At 38.9% G+C, this 23,538-nt stretch overlaps 1 protein-coding gene across 9 annotated transcripts in view; it reads right to left on the reverse strand.

Moving 5' to 3' along the window:
* Nucleotides 1-23,538, reverse strand: part of GIT2 (GIT ArfGAP 2) — a 33,994-nt gene that overhangs the window by 9,376 nt on the left and 1,080 nt on the right. For 2 of the 9 annotated variants that reach the window (XM_037395479.1, XM_037400543.1), the window contains exons 2-17: nt 20,205-20,338; nt 19,576-19,688; nt 18,754-18,859; nt 18,340-18,426; nt 18,075-18,205; nt 16,858-16,952; nt 16,000-16,045; nt 15,495-15,500; nt 14,432-14,480; nt 12,217-12,289; nt 11,809-11,906; nt 11,382-11,493; nt 10,205-10,347; nt 9,240-9,389; nt 5,871-6,119; nt 4,392-4,481 (exon numbers count right to left, since the gene is read on the reverse strand). In XM_037395479.1, the coding sequence (XP_037251376.1) occupies nt 4,392-4,481; nt 5,871-6,119; nt 9,240-9,389; nt 10,205-10,347; nt 11,382-11,493; nt 11,809-11,906; nt 12,217-12,289; nt 14,432-14,480; nt 15,495-15,500; nt 16,000-16,045; nt 16,858-16,952; nt 18,075-18,205; nt 18,340-18,426; nt 18,754-18,859; nt 19,576-19,688; nt 20,205-20,338 (1,682 nt within the window). Of the gene's footprint in view, nt 1-4,391; nt 4,482-5,870; nt 6,120-9,239; nt 9,390-10,204; nt 10,348-11,381; nt 11,494-11,808; nt 11,907-12,216; nt 12,290-14,431; nt 14,484-15,494; nt 15,501-15,999; nt 16,046-16,857; nt 16,953-18,074; nt 18,206-18,339; nt 18,427-18,753; nt 18,860-19,575; nt 19,689-20,204; nt 20,339-23,538 lie in introns of all 9 variants that reach the window. The other 7 variants (XM_037398035.1, XM_037401382.1, XM_037398830.1 and 4 more) reach the window with 7 other exon arrangements.

Consider the following 23,538-nt stretch of genomic DNA (forward strand, 5'->3'; position numbering starts at 1 on the left):
GCACTCAGGGGAGCGGAGCTCAAACGGAGAGGGCAGGGCCACCATGGAACAGGAGGCCCACCACGGAGGAAAAGGCTAGACCAAGAGCAGGAGGCCCACAGCGAACCAGAGGCTGAACACAGAGTGGAAACCAAACCGAGCATGGGAGGCTGACGTGAGGATTGAGGCCTGGCACAAGGTGAGAGGCTGAACCAAGTAAGGGAGGCTCGTGAGAGAGCAGAAGCCAAATCAAGCACGGAGGTCTGGCCACAGAGCAGAGGCTGACCCCAGGAAGCCCACCGCAAAACGGGAGACCAAAACCGAGAGCTGAGGGCTCTTGCAACGGGAAAACAAAAATAAAGACAGGAGGCTGAAGTGATGGTGGGAGGCCCATTGCACAGCAAAGGCCAAATTGCAGGTGGAAGACCCAAAGGGCATGTATGGATGAGACTTGGAGCCCATTGCAGACTGGAGGCCAAAACGGTGGGAGGCTGCAATAGGGGTAGAAGGCTGAAATGAGGAGAGTTGAGGCCCACTGCAGATTTGAGGCCAAAACAGGGAAGGTTGAGGCCCACCAAGCATTTGAGACTGACACAAGGTTGGGAAGCCAAGTATGTGAGAGTTGTGGCCCACAGCAGAGGATAGGATGAAAGAAGGGTGGGAGTCCTAACCATCAGGAGTAGAGGGCCACTGAAGAAGGGGTGTCAGAAGGAGGGTGCGAGGACAATTCCAAAGTGGAAGCCAAAATGAGGGCTGGAGGCACACAAGAAGCGAAGGCTTGACCCAGAATTGTGGGCCCACTGCAAAGCAGGAGGCTGGTCCACCTGGGAGGCTAATCCAGAGGGAACGCTGAATGAAGAGTGGGATAACTCTTGGAGCCTGGATGCCCACGCCAAAAATGAGCTTGGAGCCCAAATCCACAGCAAAGGCCAAACCCAGAGTGAAGGCCCACAGCTGAGTGTGAGGCCAAACCAAGTATGGGAGGTACACAAGGAAGGTCAGGTCAAGCCTAGCAGGGCAGGAGAACCGTGGCAGAGGGAAGGCCAAAGACAGCTGGAGGTTGAACCAAGCATGGGAAGGCAGACTGAGTGTGGGGGGCCCACTGTAGAGCAGAGGCTAGACCGAGCAAGGGAAGGCCCAGCTGCAGAGTGCTGCTCCAGAGGGTGGAGGCCATAAACAAAGTCAGAAGCCCAGTATTTTCCTGCTCTCCCCTTCACGTGGCATTCCCTGGGCAGACAGAGTGACTGTGTCCACACCAGGATCCAGAGCACTGCCCTGCCCCTGAACACATCCCCTTCCTCCCAGGGGCGATGGCAGAACACTCATCACCTCCTACTCCCATACAGGCCAGTTCTGCACCTCCCAGTAAAGCATTCAATCCATGGGCAAGGATGATGCTCAGGGTTTTTTTCCTGAACTCCTTTTCAACATTACTTTTTTTTACCCTCTCAGAGGGCTGCTAATGCAAGTAAGCATACTTGCGCTGTGACAGCTGAAGAGTGCTCTCCCTGCAGATCCTAACAGCCCCCTCTGTCAGCAAGAGGTTCAAAGCAGACTTTCAGACAGAGCCAGACTCCCTTTTCTGACCTGGTTTAGACTTCTTGGATAGTTTATGTTGAGGCAGTACAACATCCTGGAGGTTTATGCTATGAATACCTGCTGTCAGGCTGATCTCTGCAGTTTGAAGCCCCTGAGGCACAGTCCCATCCTCAGCCAGGCCCCAGGATCACCACACATCCACCTACTCTAGCCTTAAAAATTGCAAAGCTCGTAAAGAAGCGCCTACTAGAGCTCATCTGTTTGCAAGTATGCCACATCAGCGTCACTCTACACACAGAGCTCAGCCTCTGCATCACCTCTTGCCTTAGTCTCAGGCACTGCTCACGTAATAGGGTCCTTTACTATCCCCCTGGAAGAACCAGCCTTGGAGCTTTACAGAAACTCTGAAGTCAAGATGAAGGAACCTCAAGCGGTAAGACTGTAAGGCACACCTTCCACTTGCAGCCCGGATCCCTACAACTGGAAAATAATACTTCCACCTCCAGGGAAGACCAAAAATATGACTAGGAAATGGTTTTCATTGATTAAGATCCAGTATGTTTGTTAAGCACTCATCTAACGTTAAAACCCAAGAATTCTTAACTCTGAAGCACATGGAGTATGAACACTTTCTGTCGATTTTAAAGTTACTCTGCACAGAAGGAAAAAACAAACATTTTTTGAATTCTCACCTCTCAGGATAGCTAATAAAGATGAATTGTAAAAGTGACATATTTTGAATATATAAACCTATTATATTTAGGGTCTGACCCTTCCCCTCTCCCAGACATATAGAAGAAAGATACAATTAGTGGCAAAGCTCTAAGCTACAGTAAGAAGTACAAATGACAACCATGAATTACAAGAATAGGATATTATGGAATCAATAATACAGTATAGAATCAGTGCACAATAAAAAAACCAAATGAAGTCTCTGTGAGTTTCTAGTACTACACTGCACTGATACCAGCTGCAGTCAAACCCAGATTTGCATTTGACCAAGCAGAACACTCCCTCGAAAGTTTTATCATCTAGCCCTACTCACAAATCTAATAGTTTCTCAACTGATAGTTCAAACACTGTACAGTCAAAATAAAATGGAGACACAAGAATTTAAAAAGCAGGTTCTGTAGCCTGGCAGGAAGAGGCTGGAGTATGACCATTCAACATCTAAACCCACAAACCTGTGTTTTGAAAAATCTAGCATTATGTAGTAAAATTTGATTACAGACTTTCCCAAGAAATGGAATGAGATGGTGCTGATTTCATGATATTAACAACAGAAAAAGCAGAGCAAAAAGGGAGAACTTTTCTTTAAAGGTCTTTAAGTCTTACAAATAGATACAAGTACTTCTCCTCTCAAGTTTACTCTCAGAAAGTCTTGTTTTAACACAGAAATAAGCCTAGATCCTGAACACGATACAACAAAATGGGTATAAGTTACTCATTGTTTTCTAAGAAATGAGACAACCATCTAAAAACAGCCCAAAGGACCTTGTATTGATATCTGCTTCAAAGTATAAGAGGTTTAATCACAGTGAGACCTCAAAATGTAATCAACTCATTCTGCTGATGATGGAGGATACTTTCTGCAAGCAGTGCAAGATGGTAGCTCAGGCTGGTCAAACAGCAGTGTAAAAACTATGGGTTGTTCATCTTCAGCATTCATTAGTCTGTGACACGTTAAGTTTCACCCTCATGATCCATTAGCTTCAGTCACAGCCCTTTCACAACCAAAAATGGATGTTATTCTGGAGCTGCAAATGCAATGCGCTTTTCCTTCCTTTTGATCATGGAACTTGCAATTAGTTCAAGGTTCTCAAATAAAACATAGTCTAAAAAGAAGCTGTCATGGACAGACTAGTCTATCAAACCGTTTGCCTTGCTAAACGTGTCCTTTTGCAAGGTGGCATTTTATGCTCCCTTCCAGCAAATGAATTTGAGTAAGACTAGATTTAAGTGTCCCACTACAAAAAGAGAACAGTGTTTAAAAAAAAGATTAAGATGACTGACAAGGCTTCTTCAAATAGCTAATAACTCACACTTGAGGGTACAGCAAAGACAGTGTCTTTGGAATAACATAAGCTTACAGAATGCATTTAGTATTTCTTGTTAACACCGCAATTTTTCTTCCTAGAGTCAGTACTGTAGCTAACAAAAACTCTAAGAACAAAGTATTGTAGATCCTGATGGAACACCAATATAAGCTTCCTTTATACACTCTCAGTGTCTTTAATCTTGCTCTGAAAGGAGTCTTGCAAAAAAACAATTCCCATGCCCATTCAGTCTTCCGTCTGTCAAGGTCAGCAGAAAGCAGGCTAGCTGATAGTAATTGTATCAACGTACAGTATGACTGGCTATCTGTCTGGATGCTTAAAGAACTCATTTCAAACAAACTAAAGAACACCTGCAAGATAAACGGTCAATCAGTACCGATCTGGATTGGTGCAAACTGACAGCCCCCCAAGAAAGCAGGCTTTAAAGCTAGAACCCAGTGAGCTTCATATGCCTCATGCAGTGCACTTTAGTCAGCAGGAAGAGTTATATATTGGCGTATGAAATATCAGTGAGTGCCTGCCAGATTACTTTCCAAACAGCAACCAACTTGATCAACTGCATAATGCTGAAAACAGCCAGAAGACAAGTGATCTGGAGTGACTGTGCATGGTGTTAAATGCTAAAGTTTTTAGCCATCGTGAAGTTAGAGAGAGGCAAGGATCCACAGCATGTGGCAGAAGAAACAGAAAGTGATGAAATACTGCTTCATGCAACCCTGAAGGCTAGTCAGCATAAAAGAGAAGACAGAGGCATAATGACTTCCAGGGAGATTGCCACCTCCTCCAGGTAAAAGACTAATTGGGAAGGTACTTAACCCTTCGTGTGCTTTCATCCCTTGACCAGGAAAGCGTGGAGGGGAAGGAAGGTAGAGATGAAGAGGAGGTCACAAACGCACTCCTCCCGATCTAAAAATGGGAAAGAGAAAAACACTCGGGAAAACCAAAAACAAAACACAAATGAATTCTTAACTGAAATAAAGGAACATTCTTAAACCCATGGAGATGACATAAAGCAAGAATGATTTTGAGAATCTGGCTAAGCCTGAGTGGACTTAATTCTTTCAACAATACAATTGACTTCACATTAATTCTAACAGTGACATTCCAGAGGTGCTAAATTCTACAGAGAATAAAATACATTCACCACAATACCAAATTAACTCCACATAACAAATCAATGCTTCAGAACTGCTACTTCTATCCAAATTTCAAACCAAATAACCAAAGGACCCATAGAAAGCACTGTCATATTTTTCAAATGTTGCCATATACAAAAGAATTCTGACATTTCTTGCTGCCAGAATTGCCTTTATATCAACATACCAATATAATTTAAAGCAATCCAGATTTCATAGTTAAAAGTTGTTATTAATTTAATTGAAGGCAGAGAAAAATGCAGCATACAAATTTCTGCACTGATTCCCTGGGGCACTCAACTGTCATCTTTGGAATGTGCATGGAATATCTGCCCTGCCTCATGCCAGGCAAAAAAAATACATTAACTTCCAAATGTGTTTTAAAGGGCTTAACTGTTTATCCAGAAGGAAATACAAGATAGTGCTACCAACAGGGAAACATATTGAAACAAATCCACAAACGTTAAATACGTGCCTAAAAACCACTGTCCCATATTCCTGCCTAGAGGGCAATCTAACAAGATGCAACAAAACATTAACTTTAATAAGCACTAGTGTGTGTTGGGCTGCTTAACTGAAGTGTGAACACGTCAGTGCAAAATCCTTGCAGCTAATACAGAAATCCCTCTCCGCTATTAGTGTATCCTTCAGGAAAACGCTAAACCAGAATTTGTTCAACTAACCGATCTGAACCATCTTCAGCCCCCAGTTTCAAATGAAAACACTGGTGGCCTAGTGAAAATTTAGCTTTGATTTTATTTTATTTTGGAAAGGTGGTTCTGAAGTTCCACAAATTGGCACATACCTGTATGTCTCAAAGAAATCCATGAGCTTTACCTACCTTCTTAGAATACTAAATTTTTTCCCCCGCTCCTGGTTTTCAAACAGCCACACATTGATGTTTGGCATATATATATTTTGGTTAAAAGGAAACGCTGAGCAGAAGCCAAAAGCTCCAGTTTACATATCCCAGAATTGTTACAGCTTTTACTTTTCAAAACATCAAGCTCCTGCAGACATGTTAATACAGCAAACATTAACAGTTCTTACAGTTCAAATTCACTCTGAAGTTGAGCAGCTCTGGTAAGTGAGCATAGTTGGAATAGACAGAAAAGTTGAACACAAGAAGAAATGCAGAAGCATCAGCAGTTTTACTTACATGTGGAGGGAAAGGCTGCAGTCTCGTTATGCTTTCTTCTGGATATGTGACCTCTCCCATAGGGAGGTAGGGTTTCTGACCTGATCCAGTCTCATACATGGACATGGGTCTGCTACCCCGTGCAGATGGTCGCCGCTTTAAAGAAGAATTGTTGGTAGGGTCTGTGTACTCAGAACCAGTTTGGACCTGATATATATTGGTTGTGGCCTGTCTTCTGAGGTTGGTATTTTCACTCTGTAGCGTTTGAAGCTGAAAGAAATGTTTAGCAGTGGGACTTTGTTTTTCTAATAGCAAGCGTCAAAAGCAAACTGACTATACAATACACGCTTGTCAGCTTTAGTAGTAAATCCAGTTACTAGTAGCTGGGGTTTAATTCCTTTTTCAAAATCTACTTGACTTGCTTAGTATAAGCATAGAAACATCTGTTTTCCAGATCTGGAAATATTTACATGCTCATTTCCAGCACTCTTAGCTGGGATGCAAGCTAAATTAGATCTTAAAATTGACTGTTGCTGTTAAACACACAATCCATTTCTTGCAGCCTGGCAGTACTGTATTACAAACGAATTGTGTAATATAATGGGGGGGAGGATCATCAACAAAACAGTTATTCAAGCAAAGTGATCCATTTCAGCAGTTGATACAAGAACTTAAAAGAGGACTTTAACATAGGGCCCATGAAATCTGAAAATGCCAGAACTACAGCACAGACATCAGAGGCAAAGAAAACTAGAGCTTGCTCTGCAAAGCAAGAAGAGAGTTTAGCTTATGAAAATTAAGTATCAGCTACTGCTTTCTAAGAAGCCAATGAGAAATATTTTTAAAGCTTTTTATTATTATGTATTTGATGGATAGTAAAAATGCAACAATTTTTTTTTTGTGGAGTTAGTTTGCTATATTAACACATCACAAAGAAAAGATGTAAAAAAAGTCAGTATCAGCAATTCTCTAACAATAATTGAGTATAGTATTTCAAACAGCTGATGGCCTTTTAAACAGGAAATTGTGTATTACTACTTGCATTTGCTTTGCATCATATGAACCTTCAAGAACATTATCAAGAAATCCTATTTTGCCTACAGCACTTCCCAGAACTCTGAATCAAATATGCAGTCTTCTATCAAGACTTCTGTCAAGATAGTTTATGCTTTTTCTCTCCACCTTCTGTGTGCTCTGTAGTAAGATGCATCAAATTTTATATCTGAGGATCAGCCAGGAGCCAAAGTACCCCTTTAAAGTCTGATATTAGAGGCAATTAATAGGTCAACTTTATAGTCATGTTCTTCCAAACTTCTTCCGCATTTTATAAGCGTGCTTTTGGAGCAGTTTTAGCCAACAGCTAATACAAACTCAGACCAAACTCTTACCCACCTACAAGCACCTAAAAAAAACCCACAAAAACTTTTTCCATTAGAATGCCCATTAGAGTACCAGAATGATTTTCATTTTTATTTAGGAAGAATCTAAAAGTGGCATTCATTGAGTATAGCTTTACTATTTCTTTAATTGGTACTTTTGCTTTGTCATCTCCATGCAAAATGTGAGATACACAGTTGGCTAATAAATAAAGTGGATTTTTTTTTCATTTATGACCTTCTAAGCTCTTGCTTAGTGAAGAAAAAAAAAAAAAGAAAAAGACTCTTGAATGACATCTCTTGCATTAGAACTGCAGAAACAGTACAAATATATCTGTGTCTTGCCACAAATAATCCAGCAGAGAATTCCCATATTGCACTGAAGTTCCCAGTAGCTTAGAGATAAGACCCTTCCTCCCATCCTGCCCTCCGCAATGGCGTACAGCTACATCGCTTCTTCACCAAGCCAGAGCCACTAAACATTCAGTTAAAGCCCCACAGCATCATCAGAACCCAAAATCAGCGCAACACCCCCAAGGTGAGAGTGCCCTGGCTATGCCATCTTTCAAAACAAGTTCAACTTGCATAGCAATGATCTCTCTTCTGCTGTAAATCACCACGTGAATATACTAAATTCTCATTAATTCTTAGGCCCTGAAGATATTTTTTTAACCCTAGATAGACTATATCTGTTTAAAGAAACTCAATGTAAGTGAAAAGTTAATTCAATTGATGCAGAGAAATGCTTAACCAGTACAAGCTGTCAAAAGACCAAGGAAACATCTCTTAGGTTCCCCTCTGTATTCATCACTCCAATAGATCTGAAAGGCTGCACACAACTGTAAGAGAAGGATGGCACTGAACAGACAAGACGATCTGAATCTGCTGAATTAGCTTGGCCTCACATGCCAAGAGCTCAGCAGTTCCCACCACTCTCCAAAGCATCAGCCTCTTTACCCTAAAACAAGGGGGAAACAAGCCCTCAACACAGGCTTACCTCTGCAGGAGCACTGCTTGAACAACTTTCTCTACAGGGATAGAGCTTTCTGCAGCACATACTGCAAGTCTTCCAGTATTGTAATTACTTGGAAAATAGGATTTTTAACACTAGGTAAAAGAATTACTTTAAGGAAGCAGCCAGCCCTTTCTAGGCTAGTGTGGCAGACAGGATAGTGAACTCAAATATAAATTCTCCTTTACCCCACAAAAATTTGTATTTACCAGGACACTGGCAAAGCATGCAACAAATTGTTGATTTGTTTATGTACGGATTAGAGAGTCTGGCTTCCAGACTGGGTTTTGAAGCTTTAAATTCAGGATTTTAGCAAAAACATTCAGTTTTCTGTACAACTATACATAGTAAATCACATTGTAAATGAGATACCTCCTCCTCCTCTAGCCAAAACCCACACTGAAGGCTTAAAGCCATAATTGAGTTTACCACACTATCCTTTACATGCTATTTCCCATGGATTCAAACACCAGCAAACAAATAAATCTTGGCCTCCTGGTAGACAGGTATTCTGTATTGTATTGCCAGATTTCAGATTATTTTCTACTGCCAAACTGGATTGGGATTTTAACTTCCCTTCATTCCAGCTAGGCTTATTAATGGTAAAGAACCCAACGTAACTACTGGAAGAGCTGGAAGTACATTATATAGATATCTGCACACACGTAAGATGTGTGCTAGCTCTTACTTCCTCATTGTTGAAAACTACTTATCTTGAAGCAAGACAGCAAAAACATACAAGACTTGCAACAACTGTCTTGTCACTTGGAAAACATGTCCAAGTGCACTAAGCAGATCATCAGCATCGCCACAAAACTTTCAAAGCATGTGCTGCACATACACATTTATAGTCTCACATCCGATTCCAAAGCAGCTCCATTTTCAAACTATTTTTCTCACTATCTTAATATTGGGTTATTGCATCTTCAGTTTCAGCAGTTTTATTCTGATCAACTTAAAACACATCAAGAGATGAAGGAGTTACACTATTGTGCCTGTTACCTTCTTCTGCATGATTCTCAGCTCATCACTCAAGTTGATGTTTACTTTCATTAACTGCTGAATCTTTACCTCAGAAGCCACCAATGCATTTTTAACTTGCATATATTCTTGAGCTGTCACTGGTCCGTCTGACAAGTCTGAATCCAGGCTCTATAAACAGTAAGAGAAAAATAGGCTCTATAAACAGTAAGAGAAAAATATTTACAACACCATTGAGAAACAAATGATTGAAAGAAAAAAAGACAATGAGATTTCAGTGGCTTTTCATGTACTTAATTTTAAAGGAATCAGTGTGAATTAGTAAGATCTATTCATTAAAATAATTTTTGTCCAAGATAAAAGAAATCTGATGTCAATCAACTCTCAACTCCTCTACGTACAAAAACATTTGCGTCTATTTCAGTGACACAATACTGTTTCATAAGGTTTTTTTTTAAAAATACACAATCAAGAACTGGAAAGTCATGAAAGACCGACTACTAAATATCCAGTGTGCATATTACCAGGGAAGATTAAACCAGAACTACCAGGTTTACTGCCCCATTTTCACAGTGCTGCATTATTTTCAGGAATGGTTTAAAACACTCAGCCACTATTGGTCTGCTGTAAATATTTCTTCTGTAGGAAGCAGCAAACATTTGTGAAATAGCACGGAATCATCAAGTGTTCTGGTAGATCCAATTACTTCATCTGTGCAATTAGATCTGTATCTTATCTCCAGACATGCACAGCAGTGCACATTACTTTTCTAGAGGAGCATTTTATTTACAATAAAAACTCCTTAAGTCACAAACTTTGTCAGAAAGTTCATAGACTGAGGCGTGGTTCTGAAATTAATTTGAAAATTAATTAGAATATTCATTTTCTGATTATTTATGCATGTTAAATCCCCTCACAAGGAGGAAAACTGACTTCAGATTACATTTATGAATAAAATCTAGTGTGTATAAATATCTCAAACCTACCTTCTGTCTGTTTGATTTAGGTGCATTTGTTTCCAGATCTGTATCTTCATCTGAAGCAACACTGTCATAATCAGGCTGGTCATTATCCTGACTTTCACTGCTATGCTGATTGCTGATTGATTTAAGAATCAGTTCCACATTTTCTGTAGATCAACACACACCATTTAATAACAGACTAGTAAGTTTGGAAAAGAAATAGGAGCACATATTTTAAAGTAATTGGAAAAAAAACCCAAGAAAATATTTTCATCCGGAGAGACAAGACATGCCATAATAATGTCTTGTTTGACTAGCCTAGTTCACAAAAAATAATTTAGATCCACTTAATAGGTATGAATTATTACTGTCCAAAGCCTCAAAGATTTATGGTTTTGCCTTTTCACTTCTTGTAAGTGTTTAGGCAAGTTAAAATGGTGAGAATCACGCTTTAACAGCTTAGTAAAAATTCATATAAAGGAAAAAAAAAACCACAACAAAAAAAGTGCAAAACCAGACAACACTGGATGAAAATGATGTCAACATTCAAATGAAAAATATAGGGAAAAATTAAAAATTAGAAAAGATTCTTTGCATTTTCTCTGCAGAGGGAGAACTAGTGTTCAAATGTTATTTCACACCATCATGGCTACAACTACAGCTCTGTCTGGCTGTTGACCTAAGTATTTGTATTCTTTGATACCCATCATGTTCAAGAAATACAGAAAGTAAACATTTTTAGGTGAACTGGCAATAAGCTCAAGAGCTTCTAAATTACAGCAAAGCCCTGCACATACACAGCAGGCAGGAATGTCAGCATCTAAAACACTGACACTATCTTAGCTGCCAATTAAAACAAGTATCACTCTAAAACTGCACCGGAGTATTCTGGAAAATTTCACCAAGTTATCATAAAAATCCCAATCATCACAAAAAGACATTCCTGAACTGCACATATCCCACTTGATTTAGTTCTATTACAAATACTAACATTAACAGACAAATCTTCTGTATTTGGGCACTGTTTTGGGAGCCTAATGCATGTTGTCGATAGCCTGCTGTCCACATGATTTAGTTCTTATCATTTATAAAAACAGTATACATCTATTTCTTCATTTATATAGTACTTTTGAATAAGGCTGTGGTATCAAACTACTGAAGAATTACATACAGAAGAGCTGACAACCAAAAGCATACTCACCTTTTGAACCAGTGAGAGGATTCCCCTGTTGTCTTCGTTTGGCATCACTTAAAATATCTATAACCAGCGTAGCAAATTCATGGGCATTAAATCGAGCCAGTTTTTGTCTTCCCTAAATTACAGAATAATGCAAGGGGGGGGGGGGCGGGGAAAGTACATTGTGTATTAGATGAACAGCAGAGTTCCCAGGTAAAACCAAAACTATAGCACCTACAGTGAGCTCCTTGTTCAGTTATATTTATTGCAAAAATTGTGATTTACATTATCCAGCTGCACATTCCAGGGCTGGGGAAATATGAAACTATTTTAACCTCTTTACAAGCAGATGAACTCTTCTACAGTAACGAAGTACATTAACGGAATTATTACTTAGAATACTTGGCCTATTAAATAAAAATTGTTTTACAGTAGTAAGAAGATTGCATACCTGATTCCTGGTTGAGGAATATTCAGGATTTACGGGAAGAAAAGGGACCACTGTAGTCTCTGTCACAAGCGTACTATGATTCTGAGTAGCAAGCCAAACTGCTCAAGAAAAAAAAAAAGAGGAAATAACCTTCCTGTACTATTTGACAGTGTTTCTCATCAAAGAATAAAAGACCACTATTTCAAACACAAACAATCAATTCAAAGGAAGGCTTTTTTCCCCTGAGGGTTCTCTACTTTGTAAAACACACAAGATTTTTTCAATTAACATCACCTTCAGACAATGCAAGACAAAGAAACTACCGTTATGGGTAATTACTTTAAATGGAACATATGCCTGCACTAGCGTCTTGCATGTAATGTAACAATTCAAATTTATTTTATACACATTCCAGAAAGCCTCATTTACCTGCATCTGTTTCCCTTCTGTCAACTTCATCATACACATCCATGGCAAGTTCTTCAAATAAGTGGTTGCTTAGCTAAGGGTAGAAGAGAAAAATCACAGCTTGAAAATAAATGAAACCTAGAAAACATCTATAACATAGAATATATAAGAGCACAACTCGGCTCTTGCTTGGGTGCTTTTCAGCCTATATAATTGCTTGTTTCTCAGCCTACATAGTAAAGTAGTTGATTAAACAGACATATATGACCACCCAATTGCTAGATACAGAGACAACAATACTGTTACACACTTTTCCTTCACTGGTTAATCGATTATTTTTTTCTCTTTCATCTGATCACAAAAAGACCTTGTGTATTTGCAGTGAAGCAGACCTACTGTGGGAATTAGGTGTTCAAGTGCCACTGTAGATGTGGGCTGAACTGAACAATGAAGACACAAAACACTTGAGTGTTTCAAACTCTGTTCCTACACCTGGATGCTTCAAGAGAGATATTTGTGTTATGAAGTGAACTGCTGGAAGATCAGACATGAAATTAAGGTATCACAGACCTTTGTGGATGCTTCACTTACTGACATACAGTGCATTAACATCAGCAACGGGTACTAGACTTGATAGCTGACGGGATAAGAAAGCCTGAATAGATGGCGGATCTTCCTTATCTGGGGCAAGCTGTATTAAAAAGGGTGAAAAACCTAACGCTTTTTCTAGGCTTTAACTTTATTTACAGGAAAACCAGTCTCACTCTTTCCAGAGTTTGAGTCCTAAGTTCTTAACCAAAGAGCAACTGCCATCATTCTTGAACCCAGATAAACCCAGTATGTTTACTTGTGTGCTGGGTCTGGTTGGGATGAAATTAACTTTCTTCACAGTATCATGTGAAGTATGATTGTATGTAGTGACTTTCTTCACAGTATCATGTGAAGTATGATCTACATGTGATGTAGATCATATCTACACAAGTATCACATGATGCTTGCTGTGTTTTGGATTTGTGCCTAAACCAGTGTTGATAACACTACCTTGTTTCAACTACCATTTAACAGTGCTTGCATGACATCACGGCATTCTGGTTTTTTCCCCTGACTCTGTCCACCCCACCACCCTGCAGCAAGTAGGCTCAGGGTGGGCATGAAGCTGGGACGAGACACAGCCAGGCCAGCTGATGTGAATTTACCAAAGGAACATTCCATACCATGGCATGGTATGCTCAGCCATAAAAACGGGTGGAGGAAGTAGCAGCATGGTTTTTGGCTTCCAAGATGGCTGTTCAGAGACTCTGCCTGTGGGAGGTGACCGAGTGATTTTTTTTGCTTCACTTGTTTTTCTTCTCTTTCCTTCACCTATTAAACTGCCTTTATCTCAACCTGTAAGTTTTATTGCTTTTGCTCTTCCCATGGTCTCCCCAACCCTGCTAACAGGACTGTGTCGGTGCTGGGCTGCTCACCAGGGTTAACCCACCACAACTTGCAAAAATACAAATGCAAGAATCTATCTACTTCTAGCTAGCAATGCACTTAAAGTAGCCACTAATGGCATGTCAGCAGCAAAAAGCCAGTTCTGAAATAGGAGTCATATCTGGTTTGTATTGATTACTGTTTGAATACCAGTTCTAAAAATACTGGCTTGCTTAGCTGGAATTATGACCACTAGCATTAGCTTTAGAGAAAAATGGACATGGTTGAAAAGAAGAATATCACCAGCATTGTTCTTCCCCCAGCTGCAAAATTTTTATCCTTTGATACATTTTACTGCAGCTAAAAGCTTTCAGTAGAAGGAAAACATATCCTCACTCTAACTTGTACAATGATTTGGTCACCAGCACTTTAGTAAAAGTAGTGAGCCGGCATTATTGTCAACTAATTAGCAGACAGTAATGCATTATTCTGGCTTTCCAGAAAGTTAAAGGCAAATAGTAACATTTAACATACAGATTTATATAAAATACATGAGAGCAAGACAGACAACCTTAAAAGGTTCTGAACTGGGGAGACAGAGCTAGAAATACTACGCCAAACAAGACCAACAAGTATTTATTCTCCGTCATGGATATGTCATCACCTCTGCTCCTCCACTTCTGACTACTTTCATGTTTTTCTCCAGACTTTCAATTTGCTACAGAGTTGACATTTATTTATGTAGGAATTAATAACAGCTGAAGCCAGCTTGAAAGATGAAGTGCAGAGTTTGCCACGTCTAGACAAAAGTTTTACTTACAGACTGAAGTTTCTTCTTAGCTGCTTTTGCAAGTTCTGATAAATCTAGACTGCTATGAAAAAAGAAAGTGATCATTACATCTACAGCATTTAATAGCCTGCTTAAACACAAATTCTGTTTTGATAATTCAACGATTAAAATGTCACTTTTACTTGAAACGCCTTAATATTTCAGTATTTTTAATACAGTTTTTAACACATTGATCTTCCTAATATTGCTAATATAACAACTAGCACATTCTTAGGCTTTTCTGAACAACAATCTTAAACATAAAACCAAAAGAATCCCCCAAATCCTTTGGAATATGAATACCCAACATTTGCATAGCTCTAGAAGCAGTCAAGCTGTAGCGCAACAAAATGTTTTCTGTAAGGCATCTGAAAAGTATGATCATTCTGACCAAAACTCACATCCACATAAAACACACAAGATTTGTTCCACTGGACTGTGCAGGAGGGAGGTGACCAACAGGCTGGCAAAGAGCTACAACAATAGGGCCGCGCTAAAAATCCTGTACTGATTAGTAAATAATCTCTTCTACTAGTTTCCAGCCTTGAACATGAGGCACAAGATGAAAATTGTGCAGGTCAACAGAATTTATAAGAGCCACAGATCAGGAAGCTGACAAGTTTTCAGTCCGTATTTGTATCACCCAGGGGAAGACCCCCTCTGGCTTACAAGGATGGAAGGGCTCAAATAAAAGTTTCTGTACAATTAACTGATTGTGTACGCAGTCACCTAGACAAGGAAAAAAGAAAAAGACCAGCAGAGGACATTAGGCACGTTGTACCACAGGCTCTGCAATCTCAGCAGCATCTTGGAACAAGTAATTTTCTCTGCCTGTCAACTTCCTTCTCTGCGTAATGAGGCAAGTGATACTCACTCTGCTCTGCAAAATACTTTGCACTGAAAATACACAGTACTTTATCCAATAGCTAAACAAAACATCTAAAAAGTTACAGATGTTAACACTAAGTATTTTACCAACTATCACAGTTTCTACAATTATTACAGTTTTTCATAGAAAATTTGCAAGCAATAAGTTGAACAGTGGTTTACTTACAGCCGTCTTATTTCCAATTGCATAGCAACAGAAGAAAAAGAGGGACTTACGATTAATACTTGAAATGTTTTATACAAATATGATCTCACTGATTGTAACCAAAAGTTAAAAGCACTCAGATGATCAAAAGTATAAATACTTTCAGAGAAAAATGCAGCTTTCTTGCAAATACTATTTTCAAAATGCTGTATCAAGAAACTAACTCAATTGGTCCTTACATTAGTTACAAAATCTCTTTCCCAGAAATTCCTGTGTGTTCCCTTAATATAATTGTATCACCTTCCCCCTCCATTTTAACAAATATAGTAAACTATCATTTTCTGGGTTTGTTTAAATGACAGTGTTCTTTCTATATAGAAAAAGCTTCTAAGATCGATAAAGACACACATTAAGAAGTTAGAATGACAACAAGCTTAAAAGTTGTTTCAGAAAGGAAAGGAAATTTGATTATTAGGGGGTTTTTTGTTTTGATGTTTACATACATGCCATGGAATCAACAACTTACCTATCTGCCATCTGAGGTATAACAAAGTGCTGTCCATTTTTATGCTCTAGAATTGAAAACAAATTGCACTTTAATAGGTTGCTACTGGACTAGTTTTCAGCGTTGTCAGGATATGCAGCTGGTATTCAGTTTTACTAGAAGTCCAGTAATTTACTAATGAGCAACCCAAGAATATATGCAACAGGCAAACACAGAATAATTTATCTTGCATGTAATTACTCAATTTCCAATTACAGAAAGCCAGCAAGTCTTACAAGAAGGCTCCTACCACAATTTCCTGGTGTTATCAAGGATTCCAATTAAGGCTTATCAACTGTATTCAAATTCCATTAAAAAAAATTAAGTTCTAACATAGGTGCCATTATGGCACCTAATGGCTAAAAATTTTTAAAGGTGCTTGTGTTCAAAAGGTACCCACTCAACTGAATACTCCCCTGCTTTTGCATTTCAATGAGAAGAAACTGCTTGGAAGAGTTTCTACAATATCTCCTGCAGACTATTCAGCATTCACAAAATCTGTATTTTCCCTGCAGTTCACTCAACGTTAAACAGTACTCATATGACCTTACATGTAGGCTTCCCCACACTTTCAGGGCTGTATAGAACACACATTTGTGGAAAACCAGAAAGGAACTTATAGGGATACTTAAAATCCTGCAGTTTTATCTGTATTTTAAATGCATTATCACTAAACTTACAACTTATACTTTCTGTAGTTCTTCTTGTATAATCTAGAAAATGCTAGAATATTTGAAATGCATATAAAAAGTGGAGTACCACTGGCACAAACAATATATACCATAGTTTCAACTGTCCTACAATAACACTGAAAGATCTTATAGGTTTTTTTCTACTTACCTGGTTTTCTGCCACAGAGATAGAAAGCTAACCTGTCTGTGAGTTCATACTGAATTTCCACCAGGCGCTCTGCCAGTTCATGGTGCCCACCTTGTCTGGTTTACACACACACAAGTTACATTAGTTATTCATTTTGAGACATACAAAAAATTAAAAAATGGTCAGAGAAACAGATTTAGCACAAGCCATTGTTGAACACTGCGTATCTAACCGTATCAACATGGCACAGACTTACAGCAGGATTTACAACAGTATGTTCCAGCAAGCAAAAAAACTATAGATACAACTTTTATGAACTTCCCAACGTGAGTTAGTGAAAACTCTGAAAACCTTTGCCTACTGCTTTTCTGTAGAAAAAAACCCAAACAGATTACATAGACTATTTTGAATATGTTATTTACAATCTTCTAGACAGTTCCTGAGCTCATGCAGCCAATTCACCCAACTTCACATTTGATTAACAGCATTGAGAAATATAAATATTCTGGCATAGTGTTCTGCAACCACAAACTTATTCAATCTTCAGATTCCATGTATGGCCTCAAATGAAAAGCGATCAGAGCAATGAGAATGTTTTATTTACACAAATGTTCTGCTTAGAGTTGATCAGTAATGTCCAATTTTGCATATAAACACAAGAAATCTTCAATGCTGTGCTGCAAATCTTGCAGTGCCTCATTACTGGCCAAATGATCAGCAGAGACAATCATGCTCCATCTTTCTTGACAGGAACGTTGCCTGCCCTTGGGAAGCCTATAGTCTTCCTAAAAGTAGGCTTTCCTGAGGGTGCAGTTCCGCAACTGGATGCACCTAACAGTTCGCTGCCACTAAAAAACATCTGCTTCCGCTCCCTGCTCCCTGACCCATCTGTGCAGTCCCAGCCCTTTCCTACAGCAATTCCCTAGTTAATCCACACTCCTGGAGTCTACTCGGCTTGCTGAACTTGCAGAAAATCTTCTCAGATTACTTTGCTGTGAGCTGCTAGATTGGCTCAGCCTATTTCACTGGGTTGTCTCGAGCATCCAGGAGAATACAGGCCATGAAATGATGAAAATGCTTATTTCTATTCTTCACACATTCACTCTTTCTAGAGAAAGTACTTGTTAGTATTTAATAGTCAAATAATTTTCAGGACAGAAATATCTAAGGAGGTTCATCATGTGATTTATGAACACTGGTTAACATACATGAGTATCACATATGTCAGAGCCTTTTACCTTGCATAGTCAACTGGAGTTTTTCCATTGGAATCTTGAGTGCCAGGATCAGCACCATAAACCGCTAATAATTCTGCTTGTAAAGTCTGTCCTGCCTTAGCAGCAACATGGAGAGGGGTGTTTCCTTTCTCCTACAAGTTATTATGAAAAATATCTACTTAATCAACAGGTCTAAGTAAAAGATTGAAATATAACACGTACCAGCTGAAATCAGTGTGTTACAAACTGTGAATGTATATCAAAATAATGAAAAAAGTGTTCATACAGGATGAAAGAAGTTGGCTTGAGCTCCTAAGGAGAGTAATCGCAAACATGTCTCCAGATTCCCGGTCCTTACACTGGAATGGAGTTGCTGAAAAAGAAGCAGGATTGTGCTTAATTAATACAGCAGCAATAACTGTGATTCAGCATTTGTTTTTTCAGCTATGCAAGAATTCTTGTTACAGCTCTTCTTCTCCAAGCTCACCTAAATTGATGCCTCTCAACCATCTACCTCTTCAGTATCCATATGTATTACCAAAAAAAAAAGTGGAAGCCAAGCTGTATTTGTTTACATACTAGTGCTGAAGAACAGCAAGTTATCTCAAGTCAAAAGCAACTAATTCAATTCAGTCAGATTTCACTGTTCCATTACACACAAGTTGTAGCTTCTGCAGACTGCCAGAAAAAGCATACTAACCTTACTAAGATCTTTGGCAGTAACACTGTCATCTTCACGGCATGGCAAGCGATGAACAAATGCTAACATTTGATATTTCGCTCTAATGAATTCTGCTTTATTGGGACTGTAAAGAGAAATCCAAGCAACAGAAGGGAAAGAAAATAAGCATTAGTGCTTTCACAACAATACAGATGCTCTAGAAAAAGGAAAATTCACCAGTGAAGATTCTATTACATCTTTGCATGCTGCAAGTAGCAATGTTAAACACAGAAAAATATTTTCACTAATAAAACAACCCAGTGCCAATGGTCTAACTATACAGAGCACACTTTTGTTACAAACATCAAAATATCTGCAGACTCTAGGATGTAGAGTCTATTTCTTAGAGGTAAACACTGAATTTAAAATTATGCCAACTTAAGCTATGCTTACTATATGCAGTTATTTACATTTTAAAATGAAGCACCATATTCAGTGACAGAAATCTTCTCTCAGTTTTTGTTCAATTCATCAACAAACTCAAACTCATTAGCAGCCAGCAGTTAACTGAAACACATCGCATGAGAATTAAGTCTTTTGATTCAAGTACAAGTATTCAAAGCTAGAGGTCAGGTATCAATAGTTCAGAGAATTCAAGGAATGTATTTCCATTTTTACAATATATTTTTTAAATTAATCATTGGAAATAAAAAAAAAGAGTGAAAATAATAACTAGCTTACTCTTGTTCTCTGCCAGCAACAAAATATACACAGGCTCCTATGGATACCTTGCTGACTGTCACAGCTGAACAAAATAATCACATTTCTACAAAAATAAAAATTCTGTAATTTTCCACTTACTGCACTTTATCCTGTGGGCTAGCTTTGCGCCTTCCACTCATAACAGAGGCAGGGTCCAGCAATGAATGTTCCCATATGGAGTTAGCACCGTTATTGTACAGGGTTTCAACCATCTGAAATCCAAAAATGTATACAAATAGACAGTAAAGAAATCAAATATATGCAATTATTTTCAAGCAGACAGCAAGCCAACAGATTCATATTCTGTGTGCTAACATCCATAACCTAGTAGGATATCAGAACCAGGCACATGCTTAGGAGGTTATTATGTGGAATGTAATAAGAACCCCCTTAAAATTCTCTACCCTTCCCAACAGCTGCTCTATTGAAGAGAAAGCTTTGCCATATATTGAGAATTTAGGCTGAAGCAGATGCATTGCAGAAGTCTGAAAGAAAAGTTTAAGGTGACCTTCCAAAACAAAGGTATCAAATTAAAAAGGCACAGACAATTCTGATTTTAGTGGTCCAACACAGCAAAAGAAGATAAATAAAAGACTAGCTTAGAAAAAGAAAGCTTAGAAGGACAAGCCCCTCTCCAACAAAAGCTCAGCAATTTAAATTCCATTTAAAATGTTTAAAAAATTAATACATCTAGTTTTAATGAAGGAAGACACAGTTTTACATTTTACCTGCAGCAGTGTTGGAGGCCATGGTGTATGCTTGAGATGTCTCACTTGAGAGATATGACGACCCAGACTTCGATGAACACTACAGCACTCATCACAGATCAGAATCCCCCTGTTTATAGATGCCCAGCAAGGATCTGAAAAATAATATGTTAATTACAACACAGAAGGCAATGTGACTTTGTATTTCAAATACAGAGTCTAGAATGTGGAGCTCTGCCTTCTAACTTTACTTCACTGCTTAGCCATTGTATGAGCTTGTAAATGTCACAAACTTGCTGGGCCTCTGGATGCTGGCGAAATAACAGTCCTTGTATTTACTGGGGACGTGGGAGCCCTAGGACAGCAAGGAGACCTGCCATGGAAACTCTGAAAAAAAAAGCCCTGCTGTTTGCAGATTTTCCTATGAAAATACTTTCCTTTGTAAGCATTAACAGGACACTGAAGTTATAACCTTCTTGAAGTGCTTACTTGTCACTTATTCAGTCTGCAGATCTATATTATTACCATGTTTTTCAATCTCCACATTAAATAATAAAAACACTAGAGTGTCACAGTAAAAAAAAAAAGCAAGATACAGATGTGTCAAGTTAAAGGCTCAGTAAAATCCAAAACTGTCAAGCAAATTAACTTCAACTCTGAACGGATCCAAACTGAAGCCATCTCATAAGCAAACCAGAAAGACAACTGATAGAAGGTGAAGTAGTAAATAATATATAATAGCTATTATGCAGCTTCAAACATCAAAAAGTATAAAATCAAGTAGGAATATTACATCAGGTTGAAACTGCACACATGCACAACGGGACATTAAACAGAGGTGTCTCTGCCGCTCTCAGCCCAGTCTTCAGAAGAAACTCCAGTTTTCTGTCAGTGACACAAGAAACCCAATGTGCCAAGAACCCTGCAGTAATAGGCAACTGAGCAGCAAGACAGATCTTCAGATCAAGCACATCACTGGAGAAAGAAAAAGGAATTCAAGATCCCTTCTATTTTGGAAAATTCTTCTTAATTTCAAATCCAGAGATGAGTTTGAGGCTAAGTAAGTAAGCACAATACAAGCCTGGCACCCGATGAGGGAACTTCAGCATCCTGTCAGAATACATCTAAGCAACGGTGCATCGTAAAAAAAAAAGTCTTCTCTGACCTATGCAGTAAATTTACTGAATCCCTGAAACATGAGATCTGATCATAGTTGTGGTTTTTAAGGAGAGTTGACATTGTGTGTGTGCTGAAGGCAATGTAGGCAAACCTGTTTGAACCACAGGCCATAAGGGGTGGGAGCATCTTTTCACAGATGATAACTATCACAGCCCAGAGCCAAACTAAAGCATATGTTTCAGAAAAAAAAACACCTAACCTAATTTAAAAAACAAATTAATAACAAGCACACAACCTCCTTATTAAATCATTCCATTATTTTAACAACTTTCCCTTCTAAGAAGGAAAAAGTAACAATGAAATGAGATGCATTCGCGCTAACCAAACAACCCAAGACTGGAGGCAGCCTTCCAGATTAATGAGTCTAGTCCCTTTTCATTACAGACAACCTTATCACACACTCATTCACAAACTAATAGGATTCTTCTGAAAGCCATTATGTTTCTCATTTCAATCACTAGTTACAGGCTGCTTGTGAGCCTCACTCTGTTTTGACTAACAGTCACCATTAGCTTTTTTTCCTTTACATCCATCTCAATACCTAACTCAACTGGCTCCAAACAGCAGCCATTTAGCCATGATAAACTCTGCTGCTGTTTATTTTGTCATTTCATAACAGAAACGGGGCTTTAAAATTCTTCCAAAGAAAAAGCTCAGGCCTTGCTTGTAGTTTCAGCTTGTACATTCTACTTAAACATGGAATCTTTCATCAGTATTTATGTAGAATCTGTCAAAAACCAGCACCATTGGCAATGTAGATGGTGTGATGCAAAAAGAGATGACAATAAAAGAAAACCCAAAGACAACAGACAGATTCAGCAAGGGACCGTAAAGTTCAGCAGAATGGGCCAAGAGAATGCTCTTTGCTCCTGCCAGGCACTGGAGAGGCTATAGAGAGGACCGACAGCAGCTCAGGCCCCAGTTCAGCAGTCTAAATGATATGAAACAGAACTGATTTGACAGTGTGCACGGTGGAGAGTGGACCGATCAAAAAAGCAGTGGGAAGCTAAGCACCACAACCTGTTTTCTGAGTCACGCTGGTTGAACTGAAAGAGGTTTTTCTACTGAAGCTGCACAATTTGTAGCCCCTCAATTCAACTCACACCTAGCTTAGTACCATTGACTGGTTTCCAAGTAACAGATGGGGATGGGAAAGGGAGAAGGAACACAGTGTTAGACAGTCTGATGAAACAGAGAAAGTGCTGCCAGGTTATGGGAAAATTTGTATTTCAGGTTTAAATTTAATTTAATGAAGTGTCTGTGCTGGAACTTAAATAATTTTTAAAAGCAATCCAATTATGCATACACTCAAAACATGCTTAAGCCGATACCAAAATACAACAGGGGAGAAGCTAGAAAGATTGGCCAAATCTGCTTTCAGGAACATGGCAGAGCGATTCAAAACAGGAAGCCTGCGACGAAGACAAGCCTGCACTGTGTGTCTGAAAAGTGAACTCCTGCCTGAGAATAGGAAGTGTACCAGAAAAGTACACGTAAAGTCACCTCACGTAAAAGAAAACTACTCATACTTCTCCACAGAAACAAAGCGTGTCCTGATAAAGTTCAAGGGGTGAGCCCTGATTATTTCAGCAGCCAGGCATTCTGCATTTGCTACACCTGATCGGGGGAAAAGGCTGCAGTTGCCTCAGGTCTCCCGACACAGCTGCTCACGTGGCAGCTCCCAAACACCCCTCTTGACAAATTCTCTAGTTTAAGTAAAAGAAAGATTTAATTTGTTTTATTATTTTGAGAAAGGAATAAATCAGTATTTCTTTATATATATGGATAAGCCAGCAGATTTCCTCACCAGGATCAAGTAAGTAACTAACATTGCTATAATGTCACGACAGGACACATAAAAAGGCCAGTTTACGAGATTACCCTAATAGCGACTCTGATAAGCTTGTTAGGACTATGCAGTGTAACAAATACAAACACAGTAACACAACTTTATCTCAGAGTTGTAACACCAATGATGTTTAAAAGCATAGATACACTGCCTCATACGAGATAGGGACAAGTGCCTACGTAAGATATACAAGCTCTATTGTGAAAACAAAATCCTACAAAGATAAAAGTAACTCCCTCGGATTTAGCTTGGGATATTTATTTTTTTTTTTTTTTAAAACAAGAGTCTCATTTTACAAAAGTCGTTACCCCCTCTTCCCACATCATA

Source organism: Falco rusticolus, chromosome 1 (assembly GCF_015220075.1).
Source record: "Falco rusticolus isolate bFalRus1 chromosome 1, bFalRus1.pri, whole genome shotgun sequence".
In the NCBI taxonomy this organism is placed as follows: Eukaryota; Metazoa; Chordata; class Aves; order Falconiformes; family Falconidae; genus Falco; species Falco rusticolus.